The sequence below is a fragment of the Miniopterus natalensis genome, chromosome 9 (genome assembly GCF_054644295.1).
Source record: "Miniopterus natalensis isolate mMinNat1 chromosome 9, mMinNat1.hap1, whole genome shotgun sequence".
NCBI classification, from domain to species: domain Eukaryota; kingdom Metazoa; phylum Chordata; class Mammalia; order Chiroptera; family Miniopteridae; genus Miniopterus; species Miniopterus natalensis.
Window position 1 is genome coordinate 35,851,059 of NC_142089.1, and position 20,205 is coordinate 35,871,263.

Sequence of the window (20,205 nt, forward strand, 5' to 3'; positions counted from 1 at the left end):
ACTAGTTCAAGTACCTAGTTTTAAAAGTCTTCCACAGCTTGTTTAGACAAAGACCTTCCCTATTATCTTTCTGGCTCTAGGAAGGGTGGGGTGTGGGGGAGGGGGAGGGTGACAGTGTCAAGGTGTATAAAATTTCTTTGTAGACTGATCACATGGGATTTATTTTTAAGGTAAACCTACTTTAGGATTTAGATTGGATGAATTCTAAACCACTTTTTTTTTTCAAAGCCAAGTTGATGCTTTGTCAAGCACTAGGATCACAGAAATCCCTTCAGCTGTGTCACTCCCCCTCATTTGTTGGGCTTGAGATGAACCCTTTGGGCTTGCTTTAGTGGCATTACAGCAATAAATCCTGAAAGTGATCCGAGCTCAGCTAGGCTGTCTGTGAATGCTTAGAATTCTTGTAGGTAGTAGAAAAGAAAGGCATTAGGTTCTGTAGGCTTCACGGGATGTTGAGTTAGGTAGGTCTGCATGTGATACCTTTTGCCCCCAGTCTAGCTCCAAGGGACACTCTGGTCTCATTTTCCCTGTTAGTAGAACATGTGGTAATAACTACCTCTCAAAATCGGTATAAGAATTTAAAAAAATTTTTTTAAGTACATCTTTATTGATTTCAGAGAGAGGAAGGGAGCGGGAAGGAGACAGAAACATCAATGATGAAAGAATCGCCATTGATCGCCGCCTCTGTACGCCCCCGGGCATGTGCCCCGCCCGGGAATCAAACCTTGATCTCCTAGGATCCTAGGTTGATGCTCAACCCGAGCCACACCCGGCCGGGCCTGGTATAAGAATTTAATACAAAAGTACTTGCAAATCATCAGGCACCAGGCAGTCTTTCAATAATCACAAGGACCTTAGGACCTTTACTCTTTACTGGTGATATTGACAATTCCCAACAAGTGTTGTGAGGCTCCAGTACTTCTACTCTTACCCATGAGTTGTCAGTCAAAACTCTCCAGTATCTCTCACCATGAAGTCATATTTAAGGCACAGAGTATTCGTCCATGATTAAATTTGCTGCCTTTATGTAGAAAATGTCTTGTATTTTACTAGTATGTGCCTTGTGCTGCACACATTCATTCATTTGGTAAAAAACAACAAAAATTAGTGAGCAGTGTCAAGACTTGCCCTGGCCTGGGTTTGCTCATAGTCTAGTAGATGGAGACAGCTATTTAAACAAATAACGTACAGATATAATGATAGAACCTATACAGTGTCAGGCGGCAAAGTACAAAGGAAAGGTGTAGATTTTCTCTAGCTGGGTGCCTGGTGAAATGGGGGAAGAAATGGTGAGGAGACACTTCTAATGGAAAGGCTGAGTCTTCAAAATGCAGCCCATGACCCCCAGGTTGATTGTCCGGGCATTGAGTGTATTGTGAAAAGACTCTTCTCAGCAGAGGGACTAGCAGGAGCAAATGCTCGGGGGCGTGGATGAGCTAGGCACATGCAGAATTAAGTAAAAGAGTCCTGGCTGCTGTGGCTCAGTGATTAGAGAATCGTTCTGCTCACTGAAGGGTGGTGGGTTCAATTCTGGCCAAGGGCTTGTACCTGGGTTGCAGGTTCAATCCCTGGCCGAGTTGGGGGCGCATGCAGAAGGCAGCCAATTGATGTGTCTCTCTCACATTGATGTTTCTCTCTCTCTGTTCCCCTCCCTCCCTTCCACTCTGTCTTAAAAAAAAAAAAAAAAAAAAGAAAAGAAAAAATATATCCTCTAGTGAGGATTAACTGAAAAAAAAAAAAAAAAATTAAGTAGAAGGCTTTATACTTGTGCCAAGCACTTCTGTGGGTCTTGGACTTAAGAGCACCCATTTATTGAGTACTGGTTTATATATCCCCACAGCAATTCTGTAAGGTGAGTGCTGTGATCCAGACTCTTCAGATATAGAAAATGAGGTTCTAGAGATCAAGACATTTGCTCCAGGGCATGTAACTGAGATTCCATCCTAAATCTGAGGACAACAATGATAACAAAAAATAAAAACAGCCAGTCTCCATGTAGTTCTAGTCATGTTCTAACCTGCAGTGTCCATTACAGTGTCCACTAGCCACTTGTGGCTGTTAAGTTAATTAAAATGGAATAAAGTAGAAAATTCAGTCCTTCAGTTGCAGCAGCTACCTTTCAAGCACTCGGTTGCTACATGTGCCTGGTGACTACTGTGTGGACAGTGCAGATAAAGAACATTTCCATCATCTCAGAATGTTCTCTTGGACAGCACCGGTCTAAGATGTACCATATATTAGCACAGCTGATGCTTATAACAACCCTAAAAGGAAGATATTATTATTCAGGTTATACGGATGTGGAAACTGAGGCACAAACATGATAAGAAACAACCAAAGTCGCACGATGAATGAGTCCATGTTTTTAAGTACAAGATTATAATGCCACCCCATACATTATATTCCATATAACAGAAATGCATATTAGTCAAAAGATAGAATTCATCGTCTTCTTGTATATAGACTGGTCTTTGGTCCCCTGCAGAGAAAATGTCTTTGATATAATTCTTCCCTTTTCAGGAGCTTACATTACTGGTGCAGGCTTCGCATACAAGAAGCTGTCATCTCCAGAGAGCCTCCTCCCCAGGGACCCTGTACACCTCTTAGCCAGCTTAGTCAAGCGACTCATTTGATGGAATTTTTTAGTTCTTCGGTCCTCCAAATGGCTCAATCAAGAGTCTCAAGTTGATAGAGTCTTAGGTGATGTTCAAAACCCTTCTCATCCTTTTTGTCTTCAGAGATGTCTGAGGTTGTTATTTTTAAAGATGCCAACATATCCTTAGCAGACTTTTGTTTTTCAGATATGGGGGAAAACTTCAGACTACAAGACTGAAAATCTTGGTGAGCCCTACCTCGGCCTCTAAGTAGCTAAACAAACTTGACTAAGTTACTTCACCTCTCTGAAATTCAGTTTCTTCAACTGTGATCTGGAAGTAAAATAACACCTATCACAGGATTTTCTAAAAGCTAAATGAAGGGTACAGTGTTTGAGGATGCTTTGCAAGCTATAAAATACTTTTTATAGCTATAAAGTATGAGATAATTATAACACAGATGCTAGGACTTGGGGTGTTTTTCTTCTATATAACCCTTTAAAGTTTTCAAAGAGGTTGTGGCTTGATAAATTACAGGACAACCTACCCTTAATCATAACATTTGCGAAGTCTTTTTTCTTTATATAAATATAGTAGATATTCAATAAATGTTTGGAGGGAAGGATAGATGGTTAGTAGACACCTAGAGGAGAGGGAAGGAGATAGAAATGAGTTCATGAAGTTTTAATTTTCCCTTTTAAATTTTGTTTTAAAGCATGTTTCTTTATATGAACTGTGTTCTTGTGAATGTTGAGGGGTAGGAATTATTAAACAAGAGGCCCTGAGTTGATTCACTGACTCATTAAGCTTGTCTTTTCTACTAAGCTTGTTTTTACATTGAACTAAAATTTATTGAGCAACTACCATGAGCTGAGCATTGCGCAGGGTTCAGGAGAACACATTTGAATATGTCACTGTTTTTGGTGTATGTGCCTCTTTCTTCAGCTGCTCATTTTTCACTTAAACTTTCTGCAGAATGCTGAATAGACTGACACTTGGCCAGGCACTGAGGGGCCCAGCAGTGCCAAGGGCTGTGCTCGTCAAAGTCTCATCCTGTCAGTTGTTTCCTGACGTTACACGTGCAGCTCTATGGACTGTGAAATGTGTTTATTTAGAAAGGGGAAAGTTCCTCTTGCCCTGTGTTGCTTTCCCTGTTTTGGGCCTCTTTTCTCAGGGATGCCCCTCCAAGGCTGTGTGGCCGAAGGGAAAATGAGAGATGTCGCCTCTCAGGGTCGTGTCTCCTGGTGGGCATCAGCTCTGTACTGCTGAGTGTAGATAACCCTTCGCAAGGGGATATTGGACGCCACCTGCCTCTCGCCAGTGCTGCATGGGCCTGGCCCAAGGTTACCTAAATCTCCACAGAGGGGTGAGAGTGGAGGGTCTTGGGAGGTGGCTTTTCTGCCCTCCTGCTTCCAGGAAGGACACACTTTCCTGGTATTTTAGAAGCGCTATGTATATTGTGTACTTAGAATGGCTGAGAAAGGACCGACATTTGCAATCCATTTCTCTCGCTGTAAATGTGAGGGAGCAGTTCAAACTTTCAGGTAGTTTGTGGGAGAATTGGGGCCAAAACTCAGATTTTATAACTCTAAACCCATGTAACTCTAAATCCATGGTAATGGATCCTTCCGAATATATTTCCTTTATATAAGACGATTCTAACATCATAAAGTGAGGGAGTATAGAAAGGATATGGGCTTTCAAATCAGGCAGGACAAGGTGAAATCCTGGTCAAATCCTGCTCCTGACATCTGTGTGACCTTGGACTTCCTTCAGTCCTCAGATCTCCTGGCTCTTTGCTTGTGCGTCTGTTGAAGGGGAGACAGAATATTTATGTTTTGTGATGTTGTAAAGATTAAATGAGATAATATTTAAAGTACTTAGCATGGTACCCAGCCTGTCTTAGATATCTGTATGTTTGCTAGAAAGGAAGAAATAATATGCTGTCTCTTATACAAGAGTTCAGATGATGTTGATGTTAATGATGATACAGTGATGAGGGTGGTGAGGCTCGTGGTGGTAGTGGTGATAGGGACATAGCTACCATTAATCACTTTCATTTTTAAACATTTCCTCAATATCAAAGCAACCATATGATGTTGTTTATTTTCTTCATTTTATATAAGTTCTTTCTATCTCCAATTTTCCCCCCCATTATAACACATTTGTTTTCAGATTCTAAGCCTCAGTAAGCTCAACAATGAATCTGCTAACTGGAAAAGAAAGAGAAATATTTCCCACACATTTCTTTTTTGCCATTTTTAACCCCCTTCAGGACTGAATGACCCTGTAAGGTACACGTAGTGGAATGTAAGATACATAGAACCAATACATGTGGCTCATCATCAGAAATGATGAACTTATTTAAAACACTGTAGACCAGCAGTAGCCAAACCTCTTTTCTGTTAAGGATCTCAGGATCCATATATGTAAGTTCCCAATATTTTGAGATATACAGATAAGTAAACATCAACCACCTGGCTATTGCATTTTTATCTTGGAGAAAAACCCAAGAACCAGCAGTTTGGAATGAGATGAACCAGATGTGACTCCCAGCCCCATTTCCTGAGTTATGTGACCCTGGTTAAGTTACTTCTTATTTCTAAGTTTCAGTTTCCTCACCTGTACAATGAAGATTGATAAAAGTCCCAGCCATATTCGGTGATTGTAAGAATAAAATGGGACATGTCCAGAAAGACATCGTGCAAAAAGAGCTCAATTAAAATGAGCTCATGTCTAGGGTTTCTTCCTGTCCAAGAGCCTTTGTGCCCTGGATTGGGCGCTGTCATTCAAGGTCCACCCAGAAAGGTGTAAACTGCTCTAAGTACTTAAAGAGAGAATTTAATATTCTGAAATGGTAACACAGATGATGGAGGAGCTAAGAAGGGCTGCATTTCCTACAAGCAAGCCAGAGGTCAGCAGAATGGAAGCTGCTACTACCCTGGGCTCGGGGGACAAAGGAAGGAGGTGACATTACTGGAGACCAAGGGTGGTAGACACAAGTAGATGTGGGAGTCACAGTGGCCCTGTCAGCAGAGCTGAAGACGTGGACGAGGAGCAGCCGCCAGACACAGGGGCAGGGGTCTGGGAGACATACTCTGGCTTTCCACTTCCTTCAGCCCTCAGGTCCGGCTGACCTTGGCTGACTTGGCGTCTGAGAACAGCAGTCCGCAGGGGCAGCCCCACAGTGCTGAGCAGAGCAGAGCAGAGCAGGGGTTGGGGAAAGCCAGCAGGCCCAGGAATCCTACAGGCTCAATCGCAGAACTAACTGCTCTGATAACTGACACAGAAAGTTTGAAAGAGTCTTACTTCCCCCTGCTGCTGGGCCTTTGAACAATAGCAGAGGCTCACAGATGGCTGTGCTTGGGAAGGTGGAATTTGGAAAAAGCACTGGAAAAACCTAGAAAGTTGTTGGAATATAAGAAACCTTTCACTGGCCCCTCGATCCTGCTTTCTGGAAAGGTCTCCTTGCTGAGCAGCCAGCACCTTCAATATCTGGGGATGTGTGACTACAGGAGACACCCCCAGCCCACCTTTCACCTGCAGAACTCAGCACAGACCCACCTCCTTGGGAAACCTCCCTGAACCCTTACAGATCTCAGCTGCCCCCGTGCCTCTTCCTGTCACATACTGATCCCCTCACTGAAATGCTCCCCTCCCTCCAGGTGCATGTTGGATAGCTGAATAAATGGTGGACAATTCTGGTCTCTAACTGTCTCTCTAGATCTCTTGTCACATTTGTAACTATGCTTGCCCAGCAAGCATCGTGGAGTACAATCTATATGGAGAGTAAGCCTGAGTTTATACCACTTATGGGAAACTCTGCTGCCTGGCATTCTTTTAACAGAAACTCACTGTCCATCGCCCTGCACTTCACTATGGGAGCCCTGCAGTAAGTATCAGGAAAGATGGCGACCTAGAGATGCCAAAAAGATTCAGTCATCAAGCCATTCCGTTGCCTTCTTTGAGATTGAAATGTGATATATTAAACCAGATTCCATTCTGCTCTGCTCCTTACTAGCAGTGTGGCCTTGGACAAGTCTTTCACCCTTTCCACATGCCTTTGTTTCTCCCCTGACGTGTGTGGCATTTATAGTTTCAACCTGACAAGATTAATATAAATGAGACTGTACATAGAAGTATTCAGCACAGTGCCTGGTATCGATTGAGCACACAATCACTGATAGCTGCTGCCTGTAGTATTCTAATTTCATTTACTATTATTATTACAATGTTAGATGCCCGCGGTGACCAGAGTAAAGCAACAACAGGACTGGTTTCCTAGTTTTCCCACGGCAGCAAGTGTGCTCTTTTTGTTTCTATTTGAGACTGACCTGCACATGGAGCGCTTGCTTACTCAATGTTTTTTGGCTATTAAAAAAAAAAAAGTGTTTTATGCTTGTTTTTAGCTATCTTTTTTTTTAAAGAGGATTTTGTTTTGTTTTTGCTTTCTCATAGGAGTGATTGGAACAGATGTGAGGGGGCATGGCCTCTCCTGTGAGGGACAGCCAGTGACGTCACGGTTGGCTGTCATCTGTGGAACATCTTCTTGTCACATGGGGGTGAGTCTGCTCTGCCGGGGGCGGGGAGCACACTCAGGGGAGGGCAGGCAGCCGAGAGGAGAGCTGAGTTGCTGGCCCTCCTGCCCCCTTAGCTCCTTCTCTTCTTGCGACCCACGCTTTGTCTAGCCGGGAGCCCAGCTCTCCCTCCAACAGCTTTGCTTAGACTTGCCAGATCTTTTTCCGGGGGCCAAATTCTTAAAAAGTGTGAAAAGGGTTGACTCTGCCTTTAACATCACCCTGGCCAGAGAGCCGAGGCAGCGTGAGGGGTGAAATCGGATCCAAAGATGACAAGGCCTCGCTCCCAGACTGATCTTTCCCGAACAGGGAGCTGAGCCTTCTCTGTGGAGGGTGTCTGTTTTCCTTGGCCGCAGAGCTCCCTCTCAATCAATATAAATCTATTTCCCTGGGAGCGGTCTGATGATCTATAGAATTAGGCTGCATATCATGACTTCAAAAGAACACTGATAAGCAATTTTCACTTTGTTAATTTTTCTCCATGAATTAGTGGAAAGGCTTTCTCCAAGATTGCAGTTAAAATTTAGTGCCTGCCCTAAAATTTATATCTTTTTTAAATGCATGAGTCTGAAAGCATTCCATTTCGATAAGTACCCATTTCTACCATATTTTTATTTAAAAGTCATTACTCTGTTAAACTTAGATGGACGACTCCTTGGATTTTTCCCAGATGAGTGAAATAGTGGGGGGAGAAGGGGGGGAGGAACGCAAATCGGGGAGGAGCGGGGAGACGAGCAAGGATTAGAGTGGGATGCAGTCCACAGAGAAGCTCTGAACTATGACGGGAATCATGGGCGATAAACTGTTTAATAACTATAGAGATCAATGAGCCTTTTCACCATAAAACATTTCGGTTGAGTAAATATACTGATACATTTACTTATTTACTGATCCTCTGCTCTCGTGTCTGGGCTGTGCTAAACCTTGGGGACAAAAGGATGACACAGGGTCTCTCATTGATGAGATAGAATTATACCAGGTTTCATAAGGCAAGGCCCCCAGATATAGATTCAGGCGAACTTGAGCATCTGTTATGTGCCAGCACTGTGCAAGGTGTTCCCACACACGGCATCTGACATCACAGAGACGGCAGAGTCAGCCCAATTGGTGTCCGATCCCAGTTCTTCCACTCCCTGAGTATGGGCCCGCGGACAAGGCATTTCATCCCTGTGGGCCTCAGATTTCCTCACCTGCAAAATGTGGAGAGTTATATAGTACGCGTGTTATAGTATTGTGAGGATGGCATGAGGTTGTGGAATGTGCTTTCCATAAAGCAAGCACTTCACTAGCTCTCAGTCACTAACTGGCACTAGTGTGGTTGGGCAGAAAGGAGACAGTGACTGACTCTGCCTGGGCAGGGCCCAGGCTTAGGGACATCTTCCCGAGGGCACCCTGTGTTGTGCTGGACTTTAAGGACATAGATTTCCTTGACTTCCGCCCACCAAACAAAAAAAATTAAAAAAATGTTTTCCTTTTATTTGTTTTTTTGGGCAAAGTCTTAAATGGATCTTCTTTATCTGAGTTTAAAAACCCCGGCCTCTTTCTTCCCCTCTGCAGCCCTATTGTAAGGCCCAGCTGTTGCTGAAGGGAGAGACCCCAGACGCCTGAGGGAGGTGCCCACCGGGGTGACCAGCCCTTCTTTTTCTTGATGTACATCCATACTCGCCAGCTTGTCTTCTCTAAACATGGACTGAAACCTGTTTAAATCACCCGCTGCTTTCACTGGGACTCATCTACTTTGGTTTCTCCTATGACATCTGAATTCAGGCATTTTCACCCCGTTCAGTTCAGATTTCTGAGCCAAATCCAACCCAAGTGAATGTGAGGGACTCTGTGGTGTTCCCACTTCTCAGTCTCCCTGTCTCTTAGTTGGGATGATCCTCTTCCTAATTGTCCATTTTACAAATTAGGCAACTCAGACATAGAAAAGTCCAGTAATCGTCCCAAGGTCACAAAGCTATTAAGCTAGCGCTTGAGAACTCCTGTCTCGCTCCGCCTGATCCCCAAGCCACCCTCCTCGACGCCTGACTGTGTTGTGCAAGATTCTAACGTGCCGTGGAGGAATGGAGACAGCATGGGCTTCGGGGTCACCCAGAGTGGGTTTCAATATCTGCTCATGCACTTTTGGGGCCCTGAGAGCCAAGAGGAGTTACTTAGCTTCTCCGAGCCTCAGATTCTTCATCCACCACATCGGGGGTGATGATGGCAGCCTCACAGGGCTGCTGGATGACATGAATTATGTACAACATAGACACTCAGAAACGATGGGATTCTTATTACACTTTCCCAGTGATATAAAAGGCTCACATGAAGCAACTGTTTGGGCTTTACCGAGTTTGATGGGCAGCTGCAGTTGGTTGCGATGAATGAGGGCCATAAAATGCCAGTTTATTATGGTCGTGTTGTGCTGGAAATAAAGCCCCCACCTCCACCCCGCTTTGTACTTGGGAGTGGGAAGGGACCTTCTGGGCCAAGGGGATTAATCATCAGCTTTAATGTTATGTGGTGAGGGCGAGACTGTGGTCGTACTGGCATCAGAGTGTACCTTTGATCTCGCTCAGGTGCTGGGCGCCCAGCGAGCCAGCAACAATAACACCTTTGTGAAGTCCGGGAGAGGTACAGGTCTGAGGAAACACTCCCAGGGAAACTCAAGGACCCCCTTTGTTGTGGTTCTGGCAAATAAACCTCCAACTGTCAGGAGAAATTCACCAAACAGAACACAGGGACCGGAGGGGACTGTGGGCTTTTGAAAAAAGTGGTTTTCAACCTGGTCTGAGGAATTCTCTTTCTTCCTCTCTGCTCACTGCTGATGTTTGTCATTCAGTAGGTCTGTTGAAACAAAACTCACAGGAACATTTTGTGCTATATAGGTTGCCCCTTTCTAGATGACTCAGAACGAATGAATGAATGAATGAATGAATGAATGAATGAATGAATGAATGAATGTCCAAGTAAGCGGATATTGGTAAATAATAGAAGCTCCCTACCTCCGGGTCCCTTGTACCTCCAGGAATCTGGAGAAAAAGCCTGAGGTTGAACATAGCACTCACTAATCAGGCCTTTGATATTTCAGAAGATACAGTGTGGGCTGCACATTTATCTTTCTTGTAGATGATTTAACAAGAGAGAAAAAAATTCTCCTCTTTTTTTTTTTAACTCCATGAAAGCAGAGCAGCTTGTTCAGAGTTAATTACCACCAAGTCACCAGAACCCAAGATACTACGCAGCCGGGGTTAGCCAGAGGTTGAAAGGTCATGGGGTCAGATGGAGCTGATCCTCGCCATAGCACCAGCGCCCCTTTTCTTGAGATGTCAAGTCAGGTTGTAACTTGGCAACTCCACTTCCAGTGAGCATGTCAGTGGGGAGCGAACCCTGGGAGGGGGTGGGGAAGCACTGAAAAGGTAAGGCTTGAACAGAACAATGGTTGGTGAGACCCAGAAATTACATCTGCATCTTAAATGGCTCAGAACTGAAGTTTCTACGGAGTCTTAGGTGAATGTAGGGAGAGTATTCCCTGTCACTTAGTGGGAATAGAATCTCAAAGATATGGGCTCATAGACGGGCCCCACCACTTGCTGTGTGAGTTTCGGTGAGAGGTGCCTTTTTTAAAACAAACAAACATGTGTTTATTGATTTCAGAGAGAGGAAGGGAGAGAGAGAGAGATAGAAATATCAATGATGAGAGAGTCATTGATCGGCTGCACACCCCCTACTGGGGACTGAACCCACAACCTGGGCATGTGCCCTGACCAGGAATCAAACCACGATCTCCTGGACCATAGGTCTGTGCTCAACAGCTGAGCCACGCCGGCCGGGAGAGAGATGCCATTTTTTGATGCCTCAGTTTCTTCCTGTTGTGGGCAATAGTATTTACCCATAAAGTTGTTTTGAAGATTAAATGAGGTAATCTTTGTAAATAGCTTGGCTTTGTACCTGGAAAAAATATCTAATATGGTGTCATTATTAAAAATGGTTCATTAAGGCTAGAATTCTCCATGTGGTAGTGGATTGCAATTAGGGACATCAGGATGAACTCATGTTTAGCTTTCTTTAGATAAAGGTGGATACATATGGAAATATTTATAGACATGTGTGGGCATATAGGTTAGTAAACTTATTTCCTAGCTCTGACAGCTGAGAGGGCCTAGAAATGATGCCCCAGCAGCTGGTGGTTACAAGCACACTTGGGGCCCACATCTTGGTTTTTAATACTATTCTCTAAGAAAAAGAACCAAGGCTCCTTGGAGAAATGGTTGATTGAAGGACTGGGGCAGGAAATAGATGCGATGAGCCTCAGAAAATAAGGAAGTGCTTAAAAAAAAAACAGTGACAGAGGGAGCTCCCAGAGGCAGGATTGGAAGAATTTGGGCAGCAAAGTGAAGTCGTATTGGATTATAATCCAAAGTAAAACATTAATGTAATGAGTCCATGCTGATATAAATAAATGACTGAATAAATAAATAAATAAATAAATAAACAAACGAACAGTAGACTAATTTCGCCATACAGAAGAATTCCACGTAATTTATGTGGCTGTTCCCCCTGAGAAGGTGAAGCATAACTGCCCACTTCTTAAATGTGAGTTGCACACAGTGGCTTCCTTCCAAAGAGGACATTGGGGAAAAGCGGGGCGGGGGGTGTAATTTTACAGTGGAGAAATCTGACAAACACTGCCTTAGCCAGGGGATCAAGGTCAACATCAATAGTGGTGAGTCATGTTGATAATTTGTATTGTTGATATGTGATGAGAATGGTACTTTTTGCTTGTTATCTTCTCCCAAAAAAACTACAACCACAATCTAATCCTAAGAAAAACATCAGACAAACCCCATTTGAGGGACATTCTACAAAATACCTGACCAGCACTCTTCCAAACTGTCAAGGTCATCAAAGCTCAAGGAAAGTCTGAGCAATTATTACAACCAAGAGGAGCCTAAAGAGATGTGACAACTAAATGGAATGTGGTGTTCTAGATGGGATCCTAGAACAGAAAAAGAACATTCCGTAAAAACTAAGGAAATCTGAATACAGTAAGGCCTTCAGCTAGTGATAACATATCATATTTTCCTTTAATTGTGACATATGTGCCTAAATGTCAGATATTAATTATAGGAAAAAATGGATATAGGGTATATGGAAATTCTCTATCCTATCTTTACAACTCTTCTGTAATCTAAAACTATTCTGAAATTAAAAGTTTGTTGTTTTTTTTAAATCACAGGTTAAATCAATCTCTCATTAAGAAAACATCTTTTTGTATTTGCCTGGCTAAGTGCTAAGAGTATTAAGATAAACAAGGTAAAGAGTCTTCACTGAGAAAGACAGACAAGGAGATAACTCCAGTACAGAGTGGTAGTGACTACAGTAAACCCAGGCCTGGAGTGTGATGGGGATTTGGAGAGGGGTCCGTTCAAGCCTTTAGTAGACGAGCAAGTTTCCTAGAGGATGAGAGGTTTACAGAATCATGGCTTTTCACTCCCACCAGGGCACAGTGCCTGGCAGCTCAGTTTCAGGCACTAGGCCCTGTCCTTACCCATCTCCACTTTGTTTTTCTCTTCTGTGTCCACAAAACCATGCAGCTGACTTCCCCTGTGGCCTGGATGGGATGTGGGCATGTACAGGCCTATCGGGAGAACACCACAGGAAGGGGAACAACCGTGTGCCTTCAACTGATGGTCTTCTGTTAGCAGGATGTCACAGCTAAGAAGAAAGTGGGCAAGGGGAACCAGTCTCTTGGTCTCCTTAGCAGGTGGCCTTGGTAGGGGTCATTGAGAGAGGTGGAGAGGGAAGGCAGTCCACGTGGTACAGTGAGCCTATAGTTACACCTTCTAACGAAGGAACTGCGGGACTGTGCATGAAGTTCCCTGCTCCCTCTTTTTCACCAGGACCTGCTACTGCCACCCCAGTAGGAACCAGCATCCTCAGGGGACTGTCCATATTGAGGCCAGCCCTGGGCCTGCAACCACATAATTGAAACAGATTCTGTCCCAGGCATTGATTTGGTGAAGGCAGGGTTGATGCAGTCCAGTGTGCAATAGGAGACAATCCATGCGCTAAAGCAGCTCATGGTAGCGTCTGACCTGGCATTTGAGTCAGGGCAGGTCTGCCAGCAGGATGGAGGAGGTTCAGCATCCTTGGCCCAGCCTCAGTCATCATGAGACAGGAATAGTAATAGTTGCCACCATCTGTTGAGCACCTACAGTTTACCAACCACTGTGCTGTCTTTTATGTCACTTAATCAGCTCAACAGTCCTGTGAGGTAGGCACCATTACTGTCTCTGTTTCACAAGTGGGGAAACTGAGGCAAAGAGTGATTAATTGGGTCACCCCATGTGCAGGAAGGGGGCACTTGCTTGAGTTCTCTAAGGGACTGACCCCAGAGTCCTTGCACTTCCCTTTTGGTTAAATAGCTTCTCTCAAAGGCTCAGACTCAGTTAAAATATGGGCAAATGTCACCAAACAAAAGGTATGAATGGCAAATAAGGGAGGGAGTGGGCACAGCGAGGGCCAGGAACGTGATTACAGAGGGACACAGTGAGGAAACTTTCTGGGGTGGTGGCTATGTTACCCTGACTGTGGAATGTCTTCACTGGTACACTACGTCAAAACATATCAAATCCGATGTTTTAAATATCTGCAGCTTATTTAATGCTGATTCTAGATCAATAAACCTTTTTTAAAAGACAGAAAAGAATAGTAGAAAACAATAGTATCTGCAATGACTTATATAGTGCTTACTAAATTCCAGGTACTATTCTAAATATATCTGTAAGAATTATGTAGTCCTCATTTAAAAAATGGCATATAGTAGGTGCTCACTAAGTATTCATTTTCTCTTTTTTCCTTTTAATCCAAATTCATTGTGTAGCTACTCTGATATAGTTTATTGTTCTACTCTTTTGGCCTCTAGCACAGACCATAGGTGTTATTATTTTTGTATGAATGGTACTAACTTGTGTTTCAGATGATGCTGACTGGCATAGTGGTTCCGTGTCCCCTCTTGGCCTCCTGTCTGGTTTAGAGCTAGGTGCACAGTGGATGCTTAGTGACTTCAGAGTTGGGTTGCGTCCCTCCCTCCCCCACGTCCATCCAGAGGACTCTACGAGTTCTTCGATTTTCCTGAGTCTCTTCCCACTCCTTCCCCATCCAGTGGGATCGTCTTTCCTGATCTGTGCTGAGTGGGGCCTGACTGACTGGGGAAGCCCTCGTGTCCGCGATGCTGTCAGTCTGTTCCCACCCCCACCTTGCCAGGGTATCTGGGGCCCATTTGACATCTCTGAGAAGTAAGATTGTCACTGAACCATTTAACTTTAGTGGGTCCTGGGAGTCACACACATGACACACCTGCTCTCTCTTTCCTCCACCATGGCAGTCCTCTCCAGAGCTTTCCATTCCCACCCATCAACCCCACCCCACCTACCTGTGCCCTTGGGAGAAGGACACGGTCCCCCCACCCCAGCAGCTCCTCAGGGTGTACCTTGGCTTGGTGATCTCTGTTCTTTTGGGAAAAGAGAGTACTGGAGCACTGGAGTCTTGGGGCTCTTAACAGAGAACAGCTGCCCTCAGACCTTGGCACACTGTTGGAGTTGTGTTCTTTGGGTGATGACTGGAGTGGAGTCTGCAGCCTTTTCACCCCATTGGAGGAAAAAGTTCCCCTAAAGCAAAGGGTGTGATCTGAGCCTGGGGTGCTGCATTTCACCCAGGCCCCTGTTAGAGGAACAAAGGATGCTCCGCATCATAACTTAAAAGGGAAATGCAAATTCAAACCATAGAAAGATCGGGTAAGATCTACTGCACGCTTATTAGAATGGCCGCAGTTGTGGCAAGGATGTGGGGAGCGGGAACGCTCCCACACTGCTGGTGGGAATGTGAAATGGCTCAACTGCTTTGGAAAATAGCTTAGCAGTTTCTTACAAAGTCACACCTACTGTGCGATCCAGCCATTCCATTCCTGTCAAAGCTGGGCAGTACTGGCTGGTCCCATGTTTCTGGAAGCCCACCAGGAACACAGCAAAGTCAGGTGAAACAAGGCCTCTCAGAAGGTCAGAAACAAAAGCCTCTGGCGAATGTCTGTCAGTTGGCCTGAGCCCAGTTGTCCACAAAAGACAGCTCGCCTGGGAGAATGGGAGAGGAAGCAGAGGGGAAAAATAAAATCGGCAGCAATAAAAATTGTGGCTAATATTTACTGCAGGCTTATTGTGGGCTAAGAAATTTGAATATATTATTATAGCCAACACTCATAATAACCTTATGCAGTTATCAGAATTATCCTCCCGTTCGTTTTACAGGGACGGAAACTTGACTATTTACCCAAGGTCACCGAGCTAGTAAGTCCTAGAAATAGGTTTCCAACTCAGGCTGTTTGATTTCAGAGCTTATACTCCGAGCTCAGCCGAATGTGAGACTGAGGCTGGGGGTGGGCTGGCCGTGCGCACCATGTTTTGCGGGAACGGGGGTGAAGTGATTACAAGGCAGATCTTTCCCAAAACCTGATGAGAACTGCAGAGTTAGGGCTGGATTGCAACTAGACCACAATGCTCTTATTTTCCTTTCTTCCAAGTCTTTCAAATCACTGCCTTTCAAGAGGCCACCAGTCTAATGGTAACAATAAAAATAAACAACATCACTTGTCACCATCGTCCCCTGGGAGGAGAGTATTTATGAGACTCCTTATTTAATCTTCTCTGTTTTCCTGCTGCTCTGTGGTCAAGTCCTGAATTAGGCAATTCGAAGACAGGCAGCTGACTTCCCAACTCATGAAGATGTTTTTTTGCATTCGTTTGGAAGAGCATGAAATGAAAACCACATTGATTTTTTTTTTTTCTTTTTCTATTTACCACTCATCTGCTGTGTGGGTGACTCTGATACTGTGCTGCCGAGGGCGACCTAGCAGTTAGGAAAGCATTTGTGCTTTTCCAGTGGTTCAGTGTGGATGAAAAAGATGCTGAAGACAGCCGTTGTAGAGCCCTCACTAACTATCCGGTGCTGTGCCAAGGGCCTGAGCACGCATCAGCTCATCTGTTCTACATGCATTTAGTTCAGAGGTTTTAGTATGTTTGCCTTGCTGCTTTTCTCTTAGTTTTCTCATCCCCTTCTCCCACTCTCCTTGTGTGCTCCAAGGGCCTCTTTGTTCATATGTTAATTAAATTTTCGTATTTTTTGTCCCCCAAAACCATCAGAGAAGTTTGGGGTAGTTTGTATTCTTCCACGTAAACAGTGTTAAAGAACCAAGAGACATACCATCTAAAAGACCAAAGATCTCAGAAGAACCCATAAGAAATTCTTTGAGCTGTCAGTGCTGAAGGATTAAGATTTGAAGTCCCTTCCTAATGAACATTCCGTGGCTCCCTACTGCCAGTAGGAAAAAAAAAGTCCAAATGGGAAAACTGAGGGACCATTTTGGCCATGGTTTTATAGACTTGGGATGTATTCAATTAAAAAATAATGGAAGTTTTAAATCTTAAGGAGGTGAAAGTTACTATAATGCTGGGATGTATTTTTTTTAAAAACTTTTTTACTGAAAGGTAATTCACCATAAAATTTACTGCTGCCATGCATTTTTAAAACCTCTAGAGAACTCAGTGTAGTGATGTTTGAGAAAGATTTAGTACCCATCTTTTAGGTTATACTGTGGAATGATACCAGCATGTGGTCTTTATTGCTTACAGAGGTAACGGAAAGATATTACAAAGCAGTCAGTTTCCATGTACTTGCAGTTAGTGTAGTACCCAGTGCATGGTATGGGTCCAGTAAATATTGCACCTACTAAAGGACAGACAGAAATATGTGGGTAATGATCATCAAGACTTGTTGAAGAACAGATTATGCCATACAAGTTTGACTTCCTTTTTTGATGGGTTGACAACGTATGTAAGCTATCTAGTCTTCAATGGGGCTTTAGGCTCTTTCCTTCATTAGCTGACCCTTCCCACTTGACAGAGCAGCATTGGTCACTTCAGTCACAAAAGTCCGTTGCCTGAGAACTAAGGTTTTTCACTGAATGATACCTTGAAACAGGCCAAAAGCAAACATAAAACTGATGGAAAAGTATCAGCGTGATCCAATTGCCAGACTTGTGTTTGGGCTTCTCAACCATTGGCTTCACCCTTTCGTAGAGCCGGGCGAAGATTGAGCCTTGCTTCTGCTGGTTGAGGGGACATTTACTTGGAGGGTGCTTTTGAATGACTGATTGACTCTCCAGGCTCTACTTGACATACCAGTCATGGGGCCTCCCTGACTTATGCACCTATCATCTGCTTACATGTTAAAGTTAACTGAATGTTACTCAGGTTAACATGTAACCCCTAGCTGAGAGATTTGCTGTAATCTCAGGAAACAGGTATAGGGTTCTCTAAAATTTGAGAAATGGCCCATGAAAAAGCAGAGGGACCCCAAGGAGAGAACAGCCAATTGTATTAATATACGTATTTGTTCTTCATCACTGTGTAAGACACTAATTTTCATGGACCTGACTACCCCAATAGACTGAAGATGGTCCTGAATGTTAAGTCTGATGGCTTTACTCTCCCGATTAAAATCTCTGGGAAGATCTCTTGAACTGTAGCTGTGCATTGGAGATCACATGGGATCTGGGCCCTGGCCATCTCTGGTCCCATCTGCTATCCCTCATCTTTCATCCTGTGTTCTAGCAGGTACATCCAGTCATCCTTATCTGAGTTCCGTAGGAACAAATACGTTTGACAATAGAAACTATCCAGATTTTAGAAAGTTAATCATACACACACACACACACACACACACACACACACACACACACACAGTATATTACATAACATTGCCAGTGAGGTCTTGAGCAATACCCATAATCAAACACATTAATATTTCTACAGTAAAACTTAAGAATATTCATACCAAGTAGGTTCAATAGATCCCAAATAGCTTGAACAGTTAAATAAGATTTTTATCATTAAATGAATCACGGAAGAACTTTCAGTATTTGAAATGCTTTGGGTTGAAGAATATGGGCCTATATTTATTCTTCTTGAAAATTTGTTTTTTCTGCCAGGAATGGTCTCATTTCCCTTCTGCCTGGTGAGTATCATCATGACCGGAATCATCATCATTATTATAACTCACTCTTATGGACTATCTACTATGTTACTTGATACTGCCAGTAAGCTCTGGGGTGGTTCTCATTGTGTTATGATCCCTAGTGCTCAGATGAGGAAACTGAGGCATTGAGGGGTCACAGAGCAAGAAAGGTGGAGCTGAGGTTGAACCAAGCACAGAGATGCCAGATCCTGTGTTCTTGGCCACTCTGCTACCATTTATCTGTGTCTTCCTCAAAGTTGCAGTTCAGGTGTCACCTCCGTGAGGCCCTCCACCATGTTCAGTGATTTGGACCCTCCTAGCTGTTTGTGTACAGCTCTAGGGCAGGACTGATCCTTCCCTGTCCCCCCCCCCTCCCCAAACCTGAGCTCATCGAGCAAAGTCTCCTTCATGCTTTCCCTCTAGGGCAAATAGTAGGTACTCAACACATAGATTATAATCAAGTTCACCCAAAGGGATACTACTTAGGTGTCTGCATGGTATGTAAAGGAGAGGGATTCATTGGGGACAACAGTTCAGGGATGAGCAAGGAACATGTAATACTTAATGATAGCTACGGTAGTAAATGCTTTACCATATGCCAGTTTCTGTGCAAGGAAGTCTGTGTGTAGTATTTCTTATCCTCACAACAAATATGCGAGATTAAGGAAGAGAAAGATGTAGTTGCCATATTTTAAATTAGAATAAAGGGTAATATAATATATTAAGATTAAACTAAAGTTAAATATCATGGGAGGGTAGTAGCCTAAAGTGGCCAGATAGAGTTTATTTCTCACCTAAGAGATGGTAGAACTGAGGTCAGGGATTACAGTGGCAGGAAAGCAGGTCTGGCTGGGCTGCTATATTTCTATCCATTCCTGAAAATGTGAGCATGAGCCCTGAAGAATATCTAATCCTACCCAACACCGGGTTCAGTTTTGAGCTCTGCTTTTGGAAAAAGCTGCTGGAACCTGGAAGGAACCACATAATACAGAGCTCTGATGTTTAAGAGAAAGTGGGCCCCACAAGCAAAGCTGGGGATGGTTAGGAGACATGGAGTAGTTCTGATTGCTTAAGAGAAACCTCAGGGATTGGCTTTATTTTCTTGTTTATGAAAGTTTTTGTGATCGTAAAATGACTAACTCTTTCTTGGTGTTTTAGAGTTTGTAAAATGCCTTGTGGAATTTGATACTCAGAATAACCAAGCGAGGCAGTCAGCACAGGTGTTGTTTTCTTTTGCAAAATGAAGCTCGAAGAAACTGAGTGGTTTGTCCAAAGCCACAGAAGTGGTGGGACCACGACTCACATACATATCTGAGCAAACCCCTGAGCCATTTCAGCTGCATCCTTAGTCCTTTCATCTTTATTTACTCAAATGGAAGGATCCTGCAGCTGGGGGAAGTGTGGTTTGCCACCGGAAGGGCTCCTGATTGTGTCACTGGTCCCTGTTGTGGCTGTAAACTCTCCACTGAGATGCAAGACTGCGGTTCTCAGTCAATGTGCATAGAATGTACCTGGGGAACCCCTTAAAATTGTCATTCCTCAGGCCTTACTCCCACGGGGTCTGATTCAGTACATCTTGCCAGGAAGGACTATATATGAATCTGTAATCTTAACAGGTGCCCAAATGATGCTAATTAGGGACTTTCAGAAAAAAATGGCCTTAAGCTCCTCTAGAGGAACAATTACATCTTTCCATCGCAGTTTCCTTAGTGCCTCTCAGAGCACCGTGTACACAGACGGAACTCTAGATTTACAACCGATGAATGTAGGAGTGAAATAGGTGAATGTAGAATTCATGTAAAATGAGGTAAATCCAGCTGGACAGTTCCGATATGCCCTGCCGGTCTGGGGCACACTAGGAGGTCCCTTGTCTCCATCCTTTCAAAGGAGGTCTGTCTTTCAGGCTTGGGTACAGACACGCTGAGAAACTGGGACTTGGATAGAGTACCTGGTAGACCTTGCCAACAATTAGAGATTGTAGA

The 20,205-nt window shown here is 43.9% G+C and overlaps 1 protein-coding gene across 1 annotated transcript in view; it reads left to right on the top strand.

Annotated features, from left to right (window-relative positions):
• The window catches only part of FGGY (FGGY carbohydrate kinase domain containing), a 352,569-nt gene that overhangs the window by 187,033 nt on the left and 145,331 nt on the right, over nt 1–20,205 (top strand). The window contains exon 10 of the mRNA XM_016205908.2: nt 7,053–7,156. Coding sequence (XP_016061394.2) covers nt 7,053–7,156 — 104 coding nt within the window. The remainder of the gene's footprint in view (nt 1–7,052; nt 7,157–20,205) is intronic.